The sequence below is a fragment of the Schistocerca serialis genome, unplaced genomic scaffold, assembly GCF_023864345.2.
Source record: "Schistocerca serialis cubense isolate TAMUIC-IGC-003099 unplaced genomic scaffold, iqSchSeri2.2 HiC_scaffold_1352, whole genome shotgun sequence".
NCBI classification, from domain to species: Eukaryota; Metazoa; Arthropoda; class Insecta; order Orthoptera; family Acrididae; genus Schistocerca; species Schistocerca serialis.
Genome location: NW_026047572.1, coordinates 1086980 through 1109265, shown reverse-complemented (window position 1 = coordinate 1109265; position 22286 = coordinate 1086980). Strand labels below are relative to the sequence as shown.

Genomic DNA, 22286 nt, shown 5'->3' with positions numbered 1-22286 from the left:
AGTTTCAGATTGCATATCTGACTCGCCTAGGAAGTCGTCCACATAGAAACTAGACAACAAAGTTCATGCTGCCACTGGAAACCTGTCTTGATTTTCGAAGCCCAACTGTTGGAGACATCTAGTCGCAGCAGCAGCAGGAGCAGTTCCATAAGTGGCTGTGGACAATCCATATTCTTGTATCAGCTCACACAGTGATTCTCACCACAGAATTCTCCGAAAGTTACTACTATCAGGATGGAGAGACAGTTAGTGATACATGGCCTCGTAACTGAATGAGAGAAAGAGCTCGAAAATCTTGATTTTGCAGCAGCAGATTCCGACATCTCATCTCATAACATGCTTCTGGCTTAAGTGTTTCAATACTATACCTTACCATATATGTAGTATATCGATGCGAAAAGTACGACAGATCACTGGCGACATCCAATGGGGAGTTACTGGCAATGCTTGAGGGAAGTTCGGTTGAGTGGCTGACCAAGATTTCTCGCGGAGGTTTGTTTGTAAGCTCAGGATCGTTCCTTGAAACTAGTATGAAATTATCGAGCAAGGTAACGCAGTAGTTACCACAATGTACTCGCATTAGGGAGGTTGACAGTGCAAACCTGCGTCCTGCCAGTTAGGTATAGGTTTTCCGTGATTTCCCTTAACTATTTACTGCGAAAGCCATGATGGGACTCTTGAAAGGGCACGGCCGAATTCCTACTCCATCCTTCCATATTCCGAGCTTGTGCTCCGCCTCGCTGTCGACAGGACGTTAAACTATAACCTCCTACTCCTCCAGCTACGAAATAGGAGTTAATATTTGCCCAGATCTGAGGGAATTAGATTAGGAAATGAGACGCTTAAAGTAGTAAATGAGGTTTGCTATTTGGGGAGCAAAATAACTGATGATGGTCGAAGTAGAGAGGATATAAAATGTAGACTGGCAATGGCAAGGAATGCGTTTCTGAAGAAGAGGAATTTGTTAACATCAAGTATGGATTTAAGTGTCAGGAAGTCGTTTCTGAAAGTATTCGTATGGAGTGTAGCCATGTATGAAAGTGAAACATGGACGATAAATAATTTGGACAGGAAGAGAACAGAAGCTTTCGAAATGTGGTGCTACAGAAGAATGCTGAAGATTGGATGGGTAGATCACGTAACTAATGAGCAGGTATTGAATAGAATAGGGGAGAAGAGGAGTTTGTGGCACAACTTGACAAGAAGAAGGGACCGGTTGGTAGGGCATGTTCTGAGGCATCAAGTGATCACAAATTTAGCATTGGAGGGCAGCGTGGAGGATAAAAATCGTAGAGGAAGACCAAGAGATGAATACATTAAGCAGATTCAGAAGGATGTAGGTTGCAGTATGTACTGGGAGATGAAGCTTGCACAGGGTAGAGTAGCATGGAGAGCTGCATCAAACCAGTCTTAGGACTGAAGACCACAACAACAACAACAACAACAACAACAACAACATGGATACCACAATTTACCCACGGAACGTGGTGTCACTAAAAACCTGTGCGCCATATTTTGCGAACGATTCTCCGCTGTTCATCAGGAAGTAATTAAAGTTTGTGCCAGAACGAAAACATTTATCCGGCTGTGTTGGCTATCATCAGAGACCAGGTAAAGGAAACAGAGGCAGCTCAGCGTCGGAAAGCAGGGAAGTCTCATTTTTCATTGGTTTAAGTACAAACGAACAATATTTGCGTAAATTAGGGCGTATGTAACACCCCTTCACACGCACCAATTTACTGACTGACAGACGACCAATTCCCTGACAGCCTACACACGTCCCGACCGACTGAACTCAGCGATTACAGTGCGGGCCTGCTGTCGTAATTTGTTTATTTTATGTTTAGTTCATTGTGTTTGCCCTATGGGATCCCGCTCGGTTTTTCACAAAAGCAAAAACGGGTGAATCGTGCATTACGGAACTGCTGAACATCATAAAACCATTCTTAAGGGAAAATACTGCAGTCCTGGCATAGGTTGTAAACTCCGAGGAGAGAGTGTTAGCTACGTACATTACGATTTCTCGCCAATGGCAGCAAACGTAATATTCAGTGCTCTTCTGCCGCCACAATTATTAACTAAAATTGTTCCTGAAATGTGCAACTTGATTTATAGTTGACTGAGAAAATACATCGTGGTAAAGCAAAATAAATACAACAAAAGACGTTCGTGAAAACATTTATTTATGGATGTAGCAGAACAAGATGACCCGTAAATTTCAGAGACTCTTATTCGAAGAAGAAAGATTACACATGGTGGCGGCGTGCGTCATCTAATAAATACAACAGATGCGTAAGAAATGAAGCATTTGGCGACTGTTAGAATTGAAAAAAAAAAAAAACTACATAGTTGATGGCTGGAATTTTTTAGTACTTACAATAGTGAAGCAAGTACATTTTATTAATTAATGTCCATGGAATGTCGATAGTTCCGTTTTTAGATTTCATTTCCGATAAGTATCGGAAATAAAACCTAAAAACAGAAAGAAAATCGACAGACTTAACCTCGTGTTGCACACAGAGAAACCAATATGTATTCGGTAAAAAATCGAACAGGTGCTTCATTTCTTGCACCTCTATTGTTAATACTCCTCGCACGACGTGCCACGAATACATCAGCATTCTTTAAATTTCTTTAAAAACTCTGTCTTTAAAGTTTCATCCGCCTCGGACGTCGACATGTATACTAGAATAGTATTTAATTCCGTCAGCTGTGACAAAACACGAATTTTAGTCGGGCGGTTGGCACGATTGCACTACACTCGACACAATCTGTTGCGTCGGCTGTCGAGTGGTGGGACGCGCCCGACAGTGAAAGTTCGTCGGTCGGTCAAAACACGGACACGCAGCCAATTTGTCAGACGATCTGTGGTTGAGGCATCACGTGAGGCGCTGCTGGCGAGTCCTGTGATCAGGCTGACGGCTGCGACAGACGAAAGGAAGAGCTGTGAATCATTCGTCCTGCTTTGCTCGTACAGATAAAGTTCGAAATTCTTTCCTAAGTTGTTTGGTGGAGTTGGTGGAGTAGTTGTTGTTGGAGTAGTTTTCGCTGTTGGAGTTTTTCAATAACGTGACCAGATCTATGTGTGTAATGATGTATAAGCTTTAATTCCTTCTGAACAGAGACCGAAAGCCATGAGAAGGTGTTTGTTGGAGATAAATCTTGTGCAGAATTAAGCACAATTTGAGGTGGCTTGAAGAGCTACCCTGACTACTCTGAGAAGAGCAAAGGGGAAGTATATCAAGGGCATCATCGTGGAGGCAGAAACAGATGAGAGCAGACAGTGTCAGTAATGCTTATAACGGTGAAGGGTTTTATTAAAGGGTCAGAGGCTACAAAGTATTTTGTCAAAGAGGTTGTAAAATAGTTGCAAACGACTGAAATCGCCAGAAGATGGAAGGAGTACTTCTACCATTCCCAATTGTAATGAAACCAAAGTAGGATTCTATTTCCAGTCTAGCCACGGCTGACCCACACCACTTTCGTCTCTCCCCCCCCGCCCCCCCCCCCGGTCCCCCTCCCCCCCCCCCCCACACACAATCCAAACGAATCAAATAGCTTAAGAAGGGTGGAAACAATACAAGCCAAATTGATCCAGACGGGAGGTGAGAAACTTGCAGCAGACTACACCAGCAGATAATTGTAAGGACCAAAGAAGCAATACCAGAAGGGAAAACGCTGCTAATCTATGCAGTCCATAAACGAGGATGACAGACAAATGTGTGCGTTATTGTTGAGTGGCCCGGCTTAGTCAAAGGCACGTCATCCCGTCCAACTGCCCGTATACAGAATTGAAATCTTGAAAATTAGTAATTGGTGAATTCTGGGAGGTTTGCAGCCAGGGTTCTGAACAGTAGATCAGATCTTCGTTCTCTCATAATTCACCGGAAAACAGATGACACAGTAAGGAACCAGAGTTAATCTGTCGATTTCACGAAGTTCTATGATTGCATACACCACAGAAGCCTGTTCATTGGCACTCGTCGACAAGGTCAATATACTGGTCAAGTAGTTACTGTGGATGGAAGAGCGGTCCTGCAACTGCGTTTCTCAATGGGAACCCTTCATATTAAGTAGAGATCAGCATCATCCATGCAGGGAACCACTCCTCCTACAGCCCAATGGAACTGTTTTGGCCGAGGTGAATGTCGAGACCGTTAAGGATTCAGATATAAAAAAATATTGATCCTACAAATAGTACTATATTCCTGAGACAAGTCGAGTATCGACTGGACACAGTGGAGAAGGTAACTTTTAGCCACATGCTGTCCTTTGGGTCTAACTGCATGGTACTGAATTAAGGAAGAACATATTCGCATTTTTGCATTGAGAGACAGTAGCAGAGAGACTGTGGAACAGAGGCGACAGTGGCAGTGGTAGACAACAGGTGGAGACAGCTGCAGCGAGTGAGTGGAGCCTAGATTTTCTCCCGTCATCGTCACTACTTTCATGTGGTGGGGGGCGAGGGGAGGTGGTAGGGGGAACTATTTTCCTCTTTTCCACATCCCTATAGCCATGTTTTTGTTCCCCATTCTACCGGAGTATGAATACTTAGAGAGATTCGGTGAAAGGATGTACAATGTTCCATGTTAAAACAGCGTACGTTCGTGTGCCAAAATGTTTGGTGAAGAAACGAGAATGAGACTGAGCAGCTGCGTCCCCACTTTTCTGTCATTGTTTTACAGAGAAACATATTCACCTGTTTGTGCTCAGGGGAGCATTTTTAAACTGCTGGTATACTACACAAATGTCAGTGTAGTGGGGACACCATCTTACATGAATGAATACATACATCTGACTGGGGGCAGGGGGAGGGGTGACATCTGTAGCCAGTAGCTGGTGTAATAAAAACATTGAAGTAACACAAGAGAACATGCAGTGCCAGTAACTCAGGGTTCAGTATGTTAAAGTCACTATGGAGGCAGTCAGAGCATACTGTAAATCTAACTTTGTTTTCTTGTTATGTGAGTACTTTGATTACAACGATTATAATAACTGTTCCAATAACTGGTATTCAATCATGTCTTCCATGTCCCTGTATATCACTAAGATGGTGACACTAATAACAATCCCAGAGCCTGATACCAGTTTCAGGTTGCCTACATTACAGCTTCCAAGGACAACAGAATTTTTATAATTATTATTTCACATAATTGACCAAATTCAGACATTCAGAAAGCCGTAATTTACTCATTAAGATGTGTAATATAGTGGAAGTTCAACAGAATAACACAAATAGTTAGGAACTTGAGGAACCGAACGCTTTTCGACTCTCCGTAGATTGCATGCGTATACCTGGACTTTATCCATTCACTGTTGCTTCCATCAAACTTGACACAACTTCAGACCTTTCCTGAACTTTTTCTTGATTACATTTTTCAAGTCAATTAAAAAAATTTACAGAGCGATGAGTCTGCTACTCTCATGCGTGGGAATCTTTAGGAAATCAAGTTTTACTGGTACACTTTTAAGACCTGTGTAAGGCACAAAATTTTCAGATACATTACACAAGGACGGTAATATCACTGCAGTAATAAGTTTGCATTCAAAATTACATAAGCGCGCATACTAACTTTTAACAAACATCTTTGTTCTTTATGAGAGAATTAAAGTGTCTTGCAAACCAGTATTTCCATAATTCATTACTTCATTCATAAACATTATCTGAGTGTTAATACTAACATGAAGAAACTAATTGTATTGTTCACATCCATAAGCCGTAAAGTCATTGGTTTAATTCATATGGGGAACTTTGCTACAAATTTTACAGACTGGTAATATTTCTACAATGAAACCTGGCCAGAGAATTTTATGGGCATCACAGAATAACAAGGTGTTTTTATTACTGCATACTGATGTTCATTAAGGAAGATTGAAGGAAAGCTTGTGAAGTGGAAGGACGTTTATTCGCCGCAAAATTTCTCTCCAACAAAAACTCCATCATTTACAACTTAGTTCATTACGTTAGCTATGTTTGCTTTCCAATGAACAATGAACTTCCAAATATCCCAACTGGAAACACTGGAAGAAATATAGCAATTAGACGTTAACTTCGTAATTTTGTGTGTAATAATTGGACGTAATTCCACTTGCTACATAGTAGCAGATGCTGCAAAACTAGATATACAAGACACTGTAATACTGAGGCTCAGTAATCTATGCAAAGCATCTGTCGTCAATCTCATCACTAATAAATGCAGGGCATTTCACGATTCTTGTTACAGGTTTTGATAGAAAGCTCAGTAGACGAAGTTGTGGTAATGCGCTCATGTCCAGAAATGTACGCAGTCTCCTCTACAAACCGTGAAGGCCTGTATTAGGAATTGTGAAACACACTGCACACAGACAACAGCGAGAGCAAACTGCAGATTTTGTATCTTGCCTGCGGTGGCGTGGAGACAAAGTTAATTCACATCACCTTCAATGCATCCAAACAATGAGCAGTAAGAAATGCTTAGTGAACAGATGCAACATCCAAATTGGTAGTCTCAATTTATCTGAAGTTGTTCATAGTATACTTCAATGTACCCGATTTATAGACACTAAACTGCAACTCTTCAGTTCTTGTATAGCTTGGCATAATAGCAAGTCTCTTGACTGTAGTGCCAAAACTAACGAGTGCATTACAGCGGATGTTCACATTCATGGAGATACAGAGGACATTAATGAGATGAGGCTGCATGGCCGCCATTGTAATTTATGCAGCAGGGAGAAGGTGGTGGGCAATTGCACTCATGAGCATCCCTACACTTTTGGCTGTGCTTCGACAAGGTGTTTGAGTACGGTTGCAATGTAGACACCAGCAACGGCTCATTGGGCTTGTCATGTGGCACGTGATGAACTACTTAGCTTGGCCTGATCTGACAGAAGCACTACTATATCGGACATGGAATAGTGTGTGTAGGCACTATGGTTTCATCAACCTGTTTCATTGCCTGATGGTCTTCATCCACCCAGGTAACACTCGCTGCAGGAAAACCAGAAATATCAGTGGAAGATCGAAAAAATGCCTCCCACAGGTGAGAGTATTAAAATCCTAAAGGTAAACTTCATTTTCAACTAAGTGCCAGAGTTTGAGGTGCTCATCAAAAGCAGTGATGCTCACATTATGGTAGGTACAGAAACCTGGTTCAAACCCAAAATTGTAGATTTTAGGGAAAATTTAGGTGTACATCGAAAGTATAGCCAAATGACAAATGGAGGACGTGTATTTGTCGCAGTACAGTAACTCAAATACACAGAGAGAAATTGAAGTTGCATTTGAGTGACTGTGCAAGACTGAGTATCATGAGTGGGTATCACGGGTGGGTATAAAACGATCCTATCGCCCAACAGACTCCTCTCCTGATGTAACCAAACACTTTGACAAAACTAATTTTCCCAATTAATTGTTGGATGATTAAAGTCTCCACCAATGATTATAGCATGATTGGGGAACTTGTTGAGAAGTGAACTGAGGTTTCGTCTAGTGGTGGGTGTGGTAGGCCGTCCTGTGAAAGTTCACTAACAATTATGTATAATTGACAGTTAAGAACCCCAGTGATGATGGAAATATATTGGATTAAAATGCAACGAACATACCTGAACTCTGAGGATATCTACATCGAAACTCGGATCAGTGACCATGGTGGTGTTCTGGCAACAATGATTATTGAAGTACAGAGGTCAACTAAAGCAGAAAGATATGTATGTTCTGTAAACTAGATAAAAATGAATGTTGTCATATGTCAATGAGGAAGTTTCAACAAAGCAAGAGCATGTGGAGGAAATATGGGTCAAATTTGAAAGGGTAATTGACCACATGTTGGATAGATGTGTGTCCCACAGAACAGTTCATAATGGGAGATAACCTCCATGATATAGAATCGCTGTGACGGAACTTGTAAAGGAACATTACTGCATAATAGGTCTGAAAGCGTAGGTCTATAGATAGATGCTGAATGAAATGTTTGCCTGTCAACAGAGCAATGCGTGATCCCTTCAGTGACTACCGTAGCAAAATATGTGAATGTAGCCCTTCCCGGCGTATACTCCTGATGAAATCTTCTCGGGCTTCCATCCGGGTATCTGCGTCGAAAACCCTCGACGTTTCGATGAGTGTCATTCTCAAAATCTTCTGGCGAAATTTCGATGGACCCCGGCCGTCCTCTGTAGGTTGTCAGCGGCCTGCAGCCTGCAGTGGCCCACTATAGGTTTTACGAGGAAGCGAGGCTACATGCTTTGCTACTGCGTATGTAGATGCATTAATGTTGCTCACTATTGGGCAAAGAGGCACCCTATCGTTGTGAACCATGGGCAGTCCATGTAGCCGTGGAGGTGCTGGGGCCCTGGGCTAGAGTCGTCTCATCATCTTTTGTTAGATCCGCTTGGTTCAGCAAGGCTATGGTTTTCCTTGTTATCTTCGGTGTGGGATCTTACTTTAGCTTCTTGTAGACCGAGTCCAGCAGCTAAGCATTTACCTTATGGTGATAGTCTTCAGACAGACAATAGAACTGTAGCATATCCTTTATCAGCATTAAGGACTAAGGTGTTTTCATCATCTCTTAGCGCCCTTAGTGCTTTCCGTTCTGCTAACTTCATATTCCGTTTCGGAAGCCGGGATTTGTCAATTATTCTGCATGTTTCACGAATGATTTCTTCCGCTTTTTCCGCAGGCAATCCACGGATGGCTTCTTCCACGCCGACTATAATGTCCTGTTTCGGTATTGTCTTCGGAACAGGAGGGCAATTCAGCCCTTTGCACAGGGCAGAGGTTGTAGCAGCGTCAACGCAGAAAGAACCGAGGGTGGGGAGGCACGGCCGCCCCGTGCCGCTGATCAGTCATATATAGAGGACAGTCGTGGTCCATCGACACTTCGCCAGAAGATGATGAGAATGACACTCACCGAAACGTCGCGGATTTTCGTTGCAGCTACCTCATGGAATCCCAAGAAGATTTCATCTACCGTAGCAAAATATTGTCAAATGGCATTTTACAAAATCCAAAGAAATTCTGGTCATATGTAGAGGCTGTCAGTGGCGCCAGAGTTAGGGTCCAGTCCGTGGAGAAAGAGAGAGACTGAAAATGAGGATAGCATAGCAAAAGTTTAAATGCGTTACTGCGTTTCCAAATCTCCTGTACAACGGAAAACCTAGGAGAATTTCGGGATCGTTTAAATTTAACGAACCTTCAGGCTCGCATGTTATCTCTGACTGCTTCGATACTGAATTTGCGGCTGAGTTAACCCTCTTCTTATGATTATCAGTCAGATCCCTTGAACACGAAACTACCTAGTTCTTGGAATAAGGCACAGGTCATACCCATCTACAAGGAGCGTAATAGAAATGAACCACAGAACTACCGTCCACTACCCTTGAAATCTATTTTTCGTAGAATCTTAGATGATGTTCCGAGCTCAAAGATAATGGGTACTTCATTTTGAACAGAATGGCCTTTGTTCCAACTAGCATGGCTTTTGGAAAATCTCTCGTGTGTGACCCAACTTTCACTTCTCAGATGACTTATCGAGCTTTTGATCAAGGCGACATTTTTTTTTTTTTTGGTTTTAGGGCGCAAAATTGCTATGGTCATTAGCGCCTGGTCCGTGACTTAGGAAACAGTAAAAAACCGAAAATGGAAACCAGCACAATGGGAACGAAAGTCATAAAATTGGAGAAACTAAAAGCAGAAGGAAGGCTTAAAAATCCACTACAGAAAGGGGTTGGTTGTCCCCAAAAAAAGCTTCAAATGACTGACGTCATTTCTCTGGCACTAATAAACCCGAGAACGCGATCGGCTGAGCGCGTGTCATCTGCTAAAATCGACGATATATCAGGCGATAGCTGTAGACGGGCGCGTGACGGATTAAAAGAGGGGCACTCAATTAAAAGGTGTCTTACCGTCCACAGCTGAGAGCAGTGGGGACAGAGTGGGGGAGGATCGCCGCTTAAAAGATGTCGATGGCTAAAAAGACAGTGCCCTATCCGGAGTCTAGTTAAAATTACCTCCTCCCGACGACGCGTTAGGGAGGAAGAGGTCCAAGCACGAGGGAGAGCTTTCACGTCCCGCAATTTATTATGGGAAAGTGTCGACCAATGCGCGTTCCATAAATGAACAACACGACGACATAAACGCTCCGTAGATCGGCGAAGGGAATAGATTGAATAGCTGGCCGAAGAAGAGAGACTGCAGCCTTGGCTGCAATATCAAACGCCTCATTTCCACAGATACCAACGTGTCCCGGGAGCCAGAGGAACGCCACAGAGACGCCCCCCAGGTGGAGCAAGCGCAGACAGTCCTGAATCCGGTGGACCAGACGGTGCACAGGGTAAAGAGCTTGGAGACTGAGGAGAGAGCCGAGAGAATCTGAGCAGATTACGTACTGTATCCGCTGATGGCGGCGGATGTAGTGGACAGCCTGGAGAACAGCGTAAAGCTCCGCAGTATAAACCGAACTCTGGTCGGGAAGCCGAAATTGATTTGGGGTGTCGCCAACAATATAGGCACTCCCTACACCTAACGATGTTTTCGAGCCGTCGGTGTAAATAAGTGTGGCGACCGTCATTTGTGCACATAGAGCAGCAAATGCCCGACGATAAACAAGTGAAGGGGTACCATCCTTGGGAAATCGACAAAGGTCACGAAGCAGGCAGATCCGGGGACGGAGTTAAGGTGGTGCTGTACCCCAAGTTGTCAAGAAGGTTTTAGGAAAGCGGAAGGAAAGAATGGAGCAGTTGACGGAAGCGGACTCGCGGTGGTAGTAGGGAGGAGGGGCGGCCTGCATACCCTGCATCAAAGGAGGCGTCGAAAAAATGTCATGGGCTGGATTAGCAGGCATGGAAGACAGATGGCTAGCAGAACGACTCGGAAGGACTGCTCGCCGATTGGACAGCGGAGGTTCAGCAGTCTCAGCATAATGGCTTTCCACAGGGCTGGTGTAAAAAGCTCCAGACACTAAACGTAATCCACGGTGGTGGATAGAGTCGAGACGACGAAGAATAGACGGCCGAGCAGAGGAGTAGACTATGCTTCCATAGTCCAATTTCGAGCGCACTAAGCCGCGATAGAGGCGGAGAAGGACCACTCGGTCCGCTCCCCAGGAGGTACCATTCAGGACACGGAGGGTGTTGAGGGATCGCAGACAGCGAGCCGAAAGATAGGGAACGTGGGAGGACCAGCACAGTTTTCTGTCAAACATAAGAACCAAGAATTTAGTGAACTCTGAAAACGGAAAGTTGAATGGTCCTAGATGTAAGGAGGGTGGAAGAAACTCCTTACGTCGCCAAAAATTAACACAAACGGTCTTACTGGGAGAAAAACGGAAGCCGGTTTCGATGCTCCAAGAGTGGAGTTGATCGAGACATCCTTGAAGACGTCGTTCAAGAAGGCTGGTCCGTTGAGAGCTGTAGTAGATAGCAAAATCGTCCACAAAGAGGGAGCCCGAGACATCAGGAAGGAGACAATCCATAATTGGATTTATGGGAATGGCAAACAGTACCACACTCACACGGAGCCCTGGGGCACCCCGTTTTATAGGGAGACAGTATGGGAGAGATTAGTGTTCACCTGCACCCTAAATATGCGCTCTGCCATAAATTCGCGAAGGAAAAGGGGCAGCCGGCCTCTAAAGCCCCCCAAGTGAACAGTGTGCGGAGGATGCCTGTCCTCCAACAGGTATCGTATGGTCTCTCCAGATCAAAAAATATTGCTACCGTTTGGCGTTTCCGGAGAAAATTGTTCATGACAAAAGTGGAGAGAGCAACAAGATGGTCAACTGCAGAACGATGCTTTCGGAATCCGCATTGGGCAGGTGTTAAAAGACTGCAGGATTCCAGCCACCAAGCTAAACGGTAATTCACCATCCACTCCAAAACCTTACAGACAATACTCGTGAGAGAAATGGAGCGATAGCTAGAGGGGAGATGTTTGTCCTTTACAGGTTTCGGAACGGGAACGACGATAGCTTCTCGCCATCGTCTGGGAAAAGTACTGTCGGTCCAAATTCGATTATAAAGGCGAAGGAGGTAACGCGGACTATGGGTTGATAAATGCAGCAACATTTGGACGTGGATACCATCCGGTCCTGGCGCGGAGGAGCGAGAAGAAGAAAGGGCATGTTGGAGTTCCCGCATGGAGAAAACAATGTTGTAGCTTTCGCGATTTTGAGAGGAGAAAGCAAGATGTCGCACTTCCGCTGCACGTTTCTTCGGGAGAAACGCTGGCGGGTAATTTGAAGATATCGAAATCTCAGCAAAGTGCTGACCCAATGAGTTAGAAATTGCGACGGAGTCCACTAATGTGCATGCGCGACAGTGAGCCCAGAGACCGGGGAGAAACTAGGCGCGGCTGAGAACCGTCGGGGCCGACTCCAAACTTCCGATGAGGGAGTGAAGGTGTTAAATGAGCTAATAAAGAATTTCCAGCTTGCCTTCTTGCTATCGCGGACGACGCGACGGCATCGTGCACGGAACTGCTTATAGCGGATACAGTTGGCCAAAGTAGGATGGTGGCGGAAAACGCGGAGATCACGTCGCCGCTCACGTGTTGCATCACGGCATGCCTCGTTCCACCAAGGAACTGGGGGGCGCCGGGGCAATTCGGAGGTGCGTGGTACTGAATGTTCCGCAGCTGTAAGAATAACGTCGGTAATATGTGTGACCTCATCGACGACGCTGGGAAAGTGACGGTCATCGAATGTTGCTAGAGACGAAAGTGTCCAATCAGCTTGGGCAAACTTCCAGCGTCGCGGGCGCATATATGGGAGTTGAGGCTGCAGTCTAAGGACACATGGAAAGTGGTCACTCGAGTGTGTATCATCAAGGACGAACCATTCGAAGCGGCGAGCTAGCGGAACAGTACCGACCGCAAGGTCCAAATGAGATAAATTTGTCGTGGAGGCAGACGAAAATGTAGGGACCCCAGTGTTGAGGCAAACTAGATCCGCCTGGTGGAAGACGTCTAGCAATAGTGAGCCACGTGGACAAGGATGTGGATATCCCCAAAGCAGGTGGTGGGCATTGAAGTCCCCAACCAGGAAATAGGGGGGTGGAAGCTGACCAAGAAGATGAAGGAGATCAGCTCCTGCCATTGGTGTGGACGATGGAATGTATACAGTACAAAGAGAGAACGTGTATCTGGAAAGGGAAAGACGGATGGCGACAGCTTGGAAGGAAGTGTTTAAATGGATTGGGTGATAATGGAGAGTTTCATGGAGAAGAATCATGAGTCCTCCATGTGCTGGAGTGCTTTCAAAAGAAGGGAGATGATATCGGACGGACTGAAAATGAGGGAGAACAAAGCGGTCATGTGGGCGCAGCTTTGTTTCCTGAAGACAGAAGATGACCGGCGAGTAGGATCGCAAGAGCATCGACAATTCATCCCGATTGGCTCGAATACCGCGGATATTCCAATGGATAATGGACATAGGGTGAACAGAAAATGGAGGAATGTGACCAAGGTCGCTGTCAACTCAACGACTGCTCAGAGCTTGCGACCGACAGCATGGAATGGCATTCAGCCGAAGGCAGAAGATCCTCATCCATAGGTTGTTCAGGAGCAGCTCCTGCCACCAGCGATCGGCCGGTTGATAGTCCGCCAGCAGTGCGCCTCGGTGACACAGAAGACGGTCGAGGTTCCGCTAGGTGATGCTGTAGATGGGACACGCCTTGGCGGAGAAGGAGGGGAACTGGGTTTCTTTGTATCCTTCTTGGATGTATCATGTTTAGATGAAGGAGGAACCGATGGTTGGGAAATTTCGGTACGTAAAAACTCTTCACGAGTATGCTCTTTTTTCGAAGTCTTGGTGTCTGACTTATGGGCTCGAGATTTAGCAGATCCTAACGAAGGGTGAGCCAGACAGTGGGCAGGCGAAAGTGGTGAGGTTGAACGGGCGATCTTTGCGCTGGCCGATCTGACGACCGTGGTACTAAAGGTGATGTCGCAAGTCTGTGTGGCCGCCTCCTTTGTTGGCCGAGGAGAAGCAAGGACAGTGCTGTATTTTCCTGTCTGAGGCACGGTGGGCTGTCGACTGGCGCTTGTCCTTAAAAATGGGGCAATCTCGAGAGGAAGCAGCGTGGTCACCCATACAGGTGATGCAGCGAGGGGATGGAGGTGGACAAGCACCCTCATGGGCATCCTTGCCACACTTAACACATTTGGCCGGATTGGAACAGGACTGGCTGGTGTGATTGAATCGCTGACACCGATAGCAACGCGTAGGGTTTGGGACGTAAGGGCGAACGGAAATTATCTCATAGCCTGTTTGATTTTCGATGGGAGTTGAACTTTGTCAAATGTCAAGAAAGTGCGGGTTGGAATGAGGTTCGTGTCAACCCTTTTCATAACTCTATGAACAGCCGTTACGCCCTGGTCAGACAGGTAGTGCTGAATTTCTTCGTCAGACAATCCATCGAGGGGGCGTGTATAAACGACTCCACGCGAGGAATTTAAAGTGCGGTGCGGTTCAACCCGGACAGGGAAGGTGTGGAGCAGTGAAGTACACTGCAATTTTTGTGCTGGAGGGCACTGAATGTTTCTAACAACAAGGTGCCATTCCGTAATCTGGAACAAGACTTTACAGGACCTGCAACTGCGTCAACACCTTTCTGAATAATGAAAGGGTTGACCGTGGAGAAGTCGTGACCTGCGTCAGACCGAGAAACAACAAGGAACTGTGGCAACGATGGAAGAACTGACTGTGGCTGAGACTCAGTGAACTTACGCTTGTGAGCAGATATAGTGGAAGGTGCGGAAACCATTGTGGAAGAATCCCCCATGATTACCGGCGTCTCCGATGGCGAGCTCCTCCCTTGTGGGGGCCCTCTCTGAGGGCACTCCCGCCTTAGGTGATTGTTCACACCTCAGGTCACACCTCCCGACAAACGGACGGAGGGACCAATCGGCACTTTCGGAAGGTATCAGCTCGGGTAATCGCCCCTCCCTGGGCCTGGCCGTTACCAGGGGGTACGTATGTGTCCTACCTGTCTACCCGGGGCATGGAATTACGCGTTACCCCGTCACCGGCTATGCACAAAAATGCGTGGGTCGCCCTTCAGACACGCACAGGGAGGAAGAAAGAGAAAGGGAAAGGAAAGAAGATAGGTCACAAACGGCGCAGTGGAGAAAAGGGTAAAGAGAAGAGGCAAGGAAAACAGAAGAACAAAGGAAGGATCAAGACATACAAGCAAGGAAGGTGAAGAATGCGGTTCGTTTACGAGCGTCCGTCTCCGGACGTAGACACAAACCATACTCCCAGAGGGGGAGAAAGGGATAAGGGATGGAAAGAGCCAGAAGTGAGGGGGGGGGCGAAGATGGGGGATGGGGAAGGATGCGGAAAGGGAAGGTATGCAGCCCGGAAAGGAAGGAAGGCCACATTAGCTCGGGGTCCCGTGCTCGCTACACACGTATCCACAAAAGAGTTGTGGACCCCCTGGGGGGATTAAGACGACAAGACAGATGTAGTTTTTCTTGATTTCCAATAAGCATTTGACTCAGTATCAGCTACAGGTATGGTCCGAAGTACCGCCATGTGGGGGTATCAAGTGATGATTTGTGACCTGCTTGAGGAACGTTTGGTAGGGAGGCCACAGCATTTTGTTTTGGATGGAGACACATCGTGTGATGAAATAACATCCAGTGTGCCCCCAGGGAAGTGTGCTGGGACCCTTCCTGTTGGTTTGTGTATTAATGAGCTCGCAGACGGTACTAGTAGTAAAGTCAGACTTTCTGCAGATGATGCAGTCGTCTATAATGAATTAATATATGGGAGAAGTTGCACAAATATTCAGTAGGATGTTAAGCCTTCAACATGGCGCAAAGATTGGAAACTTGCTCTAAATGTTCAGTGAAGTTTAGTGAAATTTAGCACTTCACCAAACAAAAAGGTTAGTACCCTTTGACTGTAATATTAGTGAGTCACTGTTGGAATAGGTCAGCTCATACAGCTACCTGGGTGTAATACTGCGCAGAGATATGAAATGGAATGATCACAGGTTCAGCCGTGGGTAAAGCAGGCCGTAGACTGGTTTATTGGTACAATACTGACCAAGTGCAATCTGTGTACAACGTAGATTGCTCACAGATCAACGTGCGACCAGTTCTAGAATATTGCTCAGTATGTGGGACCTGTACCACGAAGGAATAACGGAGGATATTTAACGTATATAGAGATGGGCAGCACGAATGGTCACAGGGTTAATTCGTGGGAGAGATAATGAAGGAACAAACACTCCAAGACAGAAGCTAACTATCCTGAGAAAGTCTGTTAAAGTTTCAAGAACCGACTTTAAATGATTACTCTAGGATATACAACCATCCCAATTGCTCTCATTGGGATCGTGAGTATATGATTAGAGTTAGTACTGCACGCACAGAGGCATTCGAACAATGGTTCTTTCCGTGCTGTATACGTAAATAGATAAGGAGGAAACACTAGTAACTGGTACAATGGGATGTAACCTCTTCCATGGACCTCATGGTGGTTTGCGGAGTATGGATGCAGATGTAGACGTAGACGATACAATCTTGACACTCATCTGCAACGTCCTCTCGTTTCCTCCCATACAAGCCAAGCTTTTCCTTTTGGCAGTCAACAATTGGCGGAACTGTTGTCGTAGCTCTCTTTTTTTTTTGACATGTCCTCTTTACTTTGGCACCCTCACTTTGATTTCTCTTACCCGCTAACAGTCCGCCCGCTAACAGTCCGCCCGCTAACAGTCCGCCCGCTAACAGTCCGCCCGCTAACAGTCCGCCCGCAATTTCCGCTTTTAATTTGCGCAGTGGAATGTGTCGTTCTTGAAGTAACCACTACATCCGAGTAACCTGGTGACTACCACAGTTTTAATTGTGTGCCGGAAGCTGTATAAATGCTACATCATCGATGTTACATAGTATTTCTATAGTGATGATAATTTGTCAATCAGATCAATACCACCCATACAGGTGTTGTAAGGTGTAATAACCTTTCTTGGGACTTGCACGTATTGTCTTTGTGGTATGTTCCACCCGTGTCTCATCCTGGGTCTCAATACCAACGAAGAATACAGCAGATTAAGACGTTTGTTATCATACCGTATCACTACAATGGATCTCCCTGTGTCGTCTATTGGACATGCTATTGCTCCTCGTTCTGCAGCCTTCATGTCTTTTCGTTGGGGAGGTCAATCTTTCAGCCTATTTGCTCTTAGTGTTTCAATCGAAAAGATGCCTCTATTCAATAGGTACTAAAGTGTATCACTCGTAAAGAAGTTGTCAGCGTGTACCTTGAAATTGGGGTTTTCTGTCGACGTGTTTACTTTACGACTACTTCACATGCGAGCTCTTTCCATGTTATTCTGTTCCATTTTACATTTTCCCTGCTACACCCTGAGAAATGTCAGTCATGTAAGTAGCCAGAATTTCGTGCCCTACCCTTTGAATCCTCGCCTTATATGTTTGTGTTTACGTATGTTGTTTCATGGTGCGTTTGCCTTTAAAAGCAATCATTACTTCGACTCCGAAGTGCTGTTCTGGAAGTTTTTCAAACAATTTTTTCTGAATTGATTCAGTCATGGTCGAATTTTCCAGTGGTTATCAGTTTTAGTGTCTTAAGCCGCTAATGAATTTTCGAAGTGGAGGACACTCAACAGTTTCTCTAATCTATTTCATGTCATAACCTTACAAATCAATGGGTGGGCCATACGAGTCTCCCAGTAGCAGCGAATGCTAGGCATTTGCTCAAGTCCCATTCTGAAATACATGCCTAACATTTGTTCCGGTTCCAAGTTGTGTATGACCACTGTTATGGCCTTTTGTATGCTGTACTGATATGATTGGTGTACCAAGTAATGAAGCATGTCATCTACCTAGTGAGTTCTAAAATATTCCAGAAGAGTCAACTCCAGCAGCCGCTAATGCAAGAAGAGGATCAAATAGCTGTGTGACTGGAGCAACAACCCCTTTTTCCAGAAAAGTATCATACTTTTCTGCAGCATTGTCGTCCACTGTATGGATACTTCCTTAGCTAAATAATGTTCAGCATCCTTTTCAGCAGAGATTGGAGTGTAGGGTATACTTGTTCACGTCCTGGCGAGTCTTGTCAGAACTGCAGTGGTTTCATCAGTCATCAGCATCATCTGTATACAAATCTGTTACTGACATCAGGCTCGTGGATATTAGAAAGTGTATCTTCGGTGGACTGCTACAAAGCGATAGAGCGTCACTGTTAGTTTGATTGAATCACGAATTCAAATGTTTCAATGAAATGAAATATGGGCTTCATCCACAACTACGTTATTCATTGCCCGAACCAACATTTGTAACATCCATTTTCAGCCCTGTTACAGCACACTACAGAATGGTTATTATATTCTGGAACAATATTTACGGTTTGTGGAATGACAACATAAAATATATTAAAATATTCCAAAATTGGAAGCAATAGAACGAGAATGAATGTACCTATGTTACATGGTGTGACGTGGCTATTCACAGCAGCCGTCGGATGGCGAAGCTATTTTCGTGCGCCTTGTCCTCACCACTGATTCATGTGAATGACACCAGAGGTTGCTAGGGAGGCTGTAACATGTATTACGCCATGCATTAAGCAGAAAGGAAGCGAATTTTAATGTCTCCAGTACTTCAAACCCTGTGTGACGTGTTTCACGCAGGGCACTGGAGGGTTATGTGAAGACCAAGCAGCATAGAATCTCCGCTTGCACAATAACTGAAAGTAAGTGGTACTTCTCTGCTGGGGTTTAATAACAGTTTTGCGCAAAGCGTGTGGTACTAGTTGCCCAACGTTTCTCAGTACGTCTAAATGGCCAATTAGGCTAGGATCCTTTATGGGTGCACAGGGAAGCCCGTGCTGTCGTGTCACCAGAAAGATGTTCTTGTGTTTGTAATCGTTTTCAACTAAACATCCTAGCAGTTTGGATCTGTGTACCACAATGCGACTAACCTGCGATTTTGGTCTACCGAGCTATCAAAGTACAACTCATGATCCGTCCTCAGCGTTCCCTAGTACACAGTCTTCCATGCTTCACAGAATTTGTCCTGCATACCTTGTGGAACTCACGATAGCCAGTAAAGTTGATGTGGACACGTAGCTTAGCCACAGCCTGAGAGATTGTTTGCAGGAGTGCTAGCCCACGAGGTATGCAGGAGAACTTCTGTAGAGGTCGGGAGATGGGAGTTGAGGCAATGGCGGCAGTGCAGCTGCGGGGGTCGTGAGCAGCGCTCTAGCACCTCAGAGTACTCCCGCCAGAAGCAAGGTCCCAGGTTCGAGTCCCAGTATGGCACACAGTTTTACTATCTCAGAAAGTTTCGTTTTAGCCTACAGTCCACTGCAGACAAGAAACTCATTTCGGAACTCGCGCTAAAGTTGGTAATTACGAAGGTTCCTCAGATATTGAGACTGCTCGATATTTCTGAATGTCAGGCACTGGGGAACAGAGGCAAAGGGAACACTAAAAATTGTACATAGCCTTGAGAAGCAAAAGAAATGCTCTCTGACCACGCAATGAGCTCCTAAGAAAGATTACTGCGGACTTGACATAGCCTGCATGCAGTTTGACGCACGGCTGCCGGCTTAGCATTAACCTAATACGAGAAGGTGCAACTAATCCCAAGGAACGAGTGAACAAAGGTAAATTCATACACAGTATGAAACAACCCTCAAACCTAACTCTGGAAAATCAGTGGAATGAAGTTGTCCCCTATCAAACACCAAATAACAAAATTCAAAACTTCAATCCTAGACTTTTGTTGGAATTTGTAGAGAATCACTAGTCAACAACAGAAAGAAGATCCACCAGTAATTAATGGAAATGTGGCAGCTGTCTTCTTAGAAGTACTCCAAGTGGTAAACTCACACCTAGAAGACGAAAATTTTGACTATTTACACGAAGGAACTACGGAAGCAGAAACAAATTAATGCTTAGTTGGACATGAGCCACAGCATAGGATGAATAATCTCAGAAATCATCTCGACTCAACGGAGAAAGACTCATTGCACCCCGTGCGGACAGAACCATCCCCTAGTCCTGAGGCTAGTGCCATCACACACATTAACACCCTGGACGATAATGCATTCAGACGCTGGAGTAAAACTTGTTCCTAAAGCCTAGAAGACAAAAAAGCCACAAAATCAAACAGACGGATCACCCTGCGAAAGGATTACAAGATTTAACAGTCATAAATTGTGGAACTCATTTTAAACTATGTGGAACGATAAAATATTAAGAAGAAAACAGTCATCCGAAGCTTACACCTCACGTGCTGGAGTACCTCAAGGCGTAATGACTTGGCTCTTCGTTTACAACTTAGGTATTACGTATTTCTCAGACCGGTAGCATCTGACGAGAAACAAGACCTGTGCGACCTACAGGCGCCACGCTGCTGCCAGCAAATTTATATCCGCCAATACAAGTAAATACACTGAAATATTAGAAGCGTGTACCGCGAAATGGCGCTGGAGGCCGAAACGTGCCAAGTGAGAATGTCGACCCGGGTGGGTTGCCCAACTCACCTTTTCAGTCGCTGCTGGTTTTTCATCTACACTCAACTGTGCGATCACAGAACACAGTACTGAGTAGGCCAGGTGCGCGCAGCTGTTGCACGTGGCTCGTGAACGCACGGTGGTGCACGTGAGCATCGCAGTTTCTGAGTTGTTTTCGAGGGTGTTTGTTTCTGTAAATGAGGCGCTTCACTATTTGCAGGTTAAATTAAGCAATATACAACGTAAATGTGATCAGAGACGATTGCAGCTGGAAGTTTAATAGTATTTTGTCGAAACTTTCGACACCAAGTGTTTCCTCGTCGAGCCGCCGAAGTATGAGTACGTGATGTGGAAACCTTTGAGTGGTGGCGTCCGTGGTGGGAAACCGGACGTGGGTTTGGTCTGGACTTTGCTCCAGGCAGCTGCAGCTGCAGCTGCTGCTGCTGCTGCTGCTTGTGCAGGAAGCTGGGCAACACCAATATTGGATACCGTGCCCCCTACGAGATTCCTGCATTTGTCGTCTTTCATCGGGACTCCGTAGCACGTGTAGCGCACAGTATGTGCTGCAGTCTAAGAGGACATCGTCAGCTCACAGCTTTATGTATTCCACGTCCCCTCGCAGTTCAAAGTGACTGCGCCAGTAAACTTACGCATTATGACTGATAAAACGCTTCAGCAGCTATTCTGCTAAGTTAATAAGAGAGCAGTACCTGGTTGCCTGAGTGCCCTGGTATTTCTGCAGAGTTGAAGTAGTAAGCCCACTGGCAGTGTTGCTCCGAGATTCACTGCACCACTTTCCACTGAATATCAAAGAATTCTGATGGCTGCACACAGCACAAACCACGCTGGTGTTAATCGGGACGACGATGTACATTTCTCATCAGTTGATCAAACGGTGAGTTAACGTATGGAAGGCTGTCACCATATTCAACTGTGCATGTAGCACCATTACACCTGCAAGGACGACTTCAGATTATCGAATACGAACCGATCTTCGCTTGTTGCTTCAACCTCTTCCTAGTGCATACACATAATGCGAGCCGCATTCCACCTTGTCAAGCGAGAAATATCTAAGATAATTTTAGCTTCAAGTGCCACTATTTTTATGTTGTCATTTGGTTCAGTTTGGTGACACGCTTCGTAAAATCTATGTTATATGGTTCAAGCTAGGAATTCTTATTAAATTCGGAAAACGTCACATTACCAAATTGACTCGCTGCTTCAATCACTGTTTAGTAACTCAGTAACTGGTTGTACATTGGAATCAGATTTAACGTTTCAGCCACTGAAACAGCAAAAAACACCCGTTTACTATTATCTAATTAATCACAGCTGTTGCCAAAGAGTCTATAATGGAAGGGATTTCTTACGACCAGCAGGGAACCACATTGTTCAGCTAACATCTACATGAAAAACTGCAGGTATTAAATCAATTACTCTTTGCAAAGGAAGTATTACATACTCCTTTCTCCCAGAACTGACTCCTTACTAACTTTTATAAATAAAGAATTCATTAACATTACTGTCATCAAGATAGATACTGCCTACAGAAAAATTAAAGAGACCTTTTGAGAAAAGATAACCACTTGTATGAATATCAAGATCTCAGATGGAAACCCAGTTCTAAGCAAAGAAAAGAAAGCATAAAGGTGGTAGGAGTATATAGAGGGTCTATACAAGGGCGATGTACTTGAAGACAATATTATGGAAATGGAAGAGAATGCGGATGAAGATGAAATGGGAGATGTGATACTGCGAGAAGAGTTCGACAGAGCACTGAAAGACCTGAGTCGAAACAAGGCACTGGGAGTAGACAACATCCCCTTAGAACTA

General features: G+C 45.1%; 1 protein-coding gene across 1 annotated transcript in view; it reads right to left on the bottom strand.

Annotated features, from left to right (window-relative positions):
- Window positions 1-20981, bottom strand: part of LOC126440161 (mucin-4-like) — a 178546-nt gene extending 157565 nt beyond the window's left edge. Inside the window, exons 1-2 of the mRNA XM_050090604.1 lie at window positions 20810-20981; window positions 20484-20644 (exon numbers count right to left, since the gene is read on the bottom strand). Of these exons, the coding sequence (XP_049946561.1) occupies window positions 20484-20644; window positions 20810-20981 (333 nt within the window). The remainder of the gene's footprint in view (window positions 1-20483; window positions 20645-20809) is intronic.
- Window positions 20982-22286: the final 1305 nt, after the last annotated feature.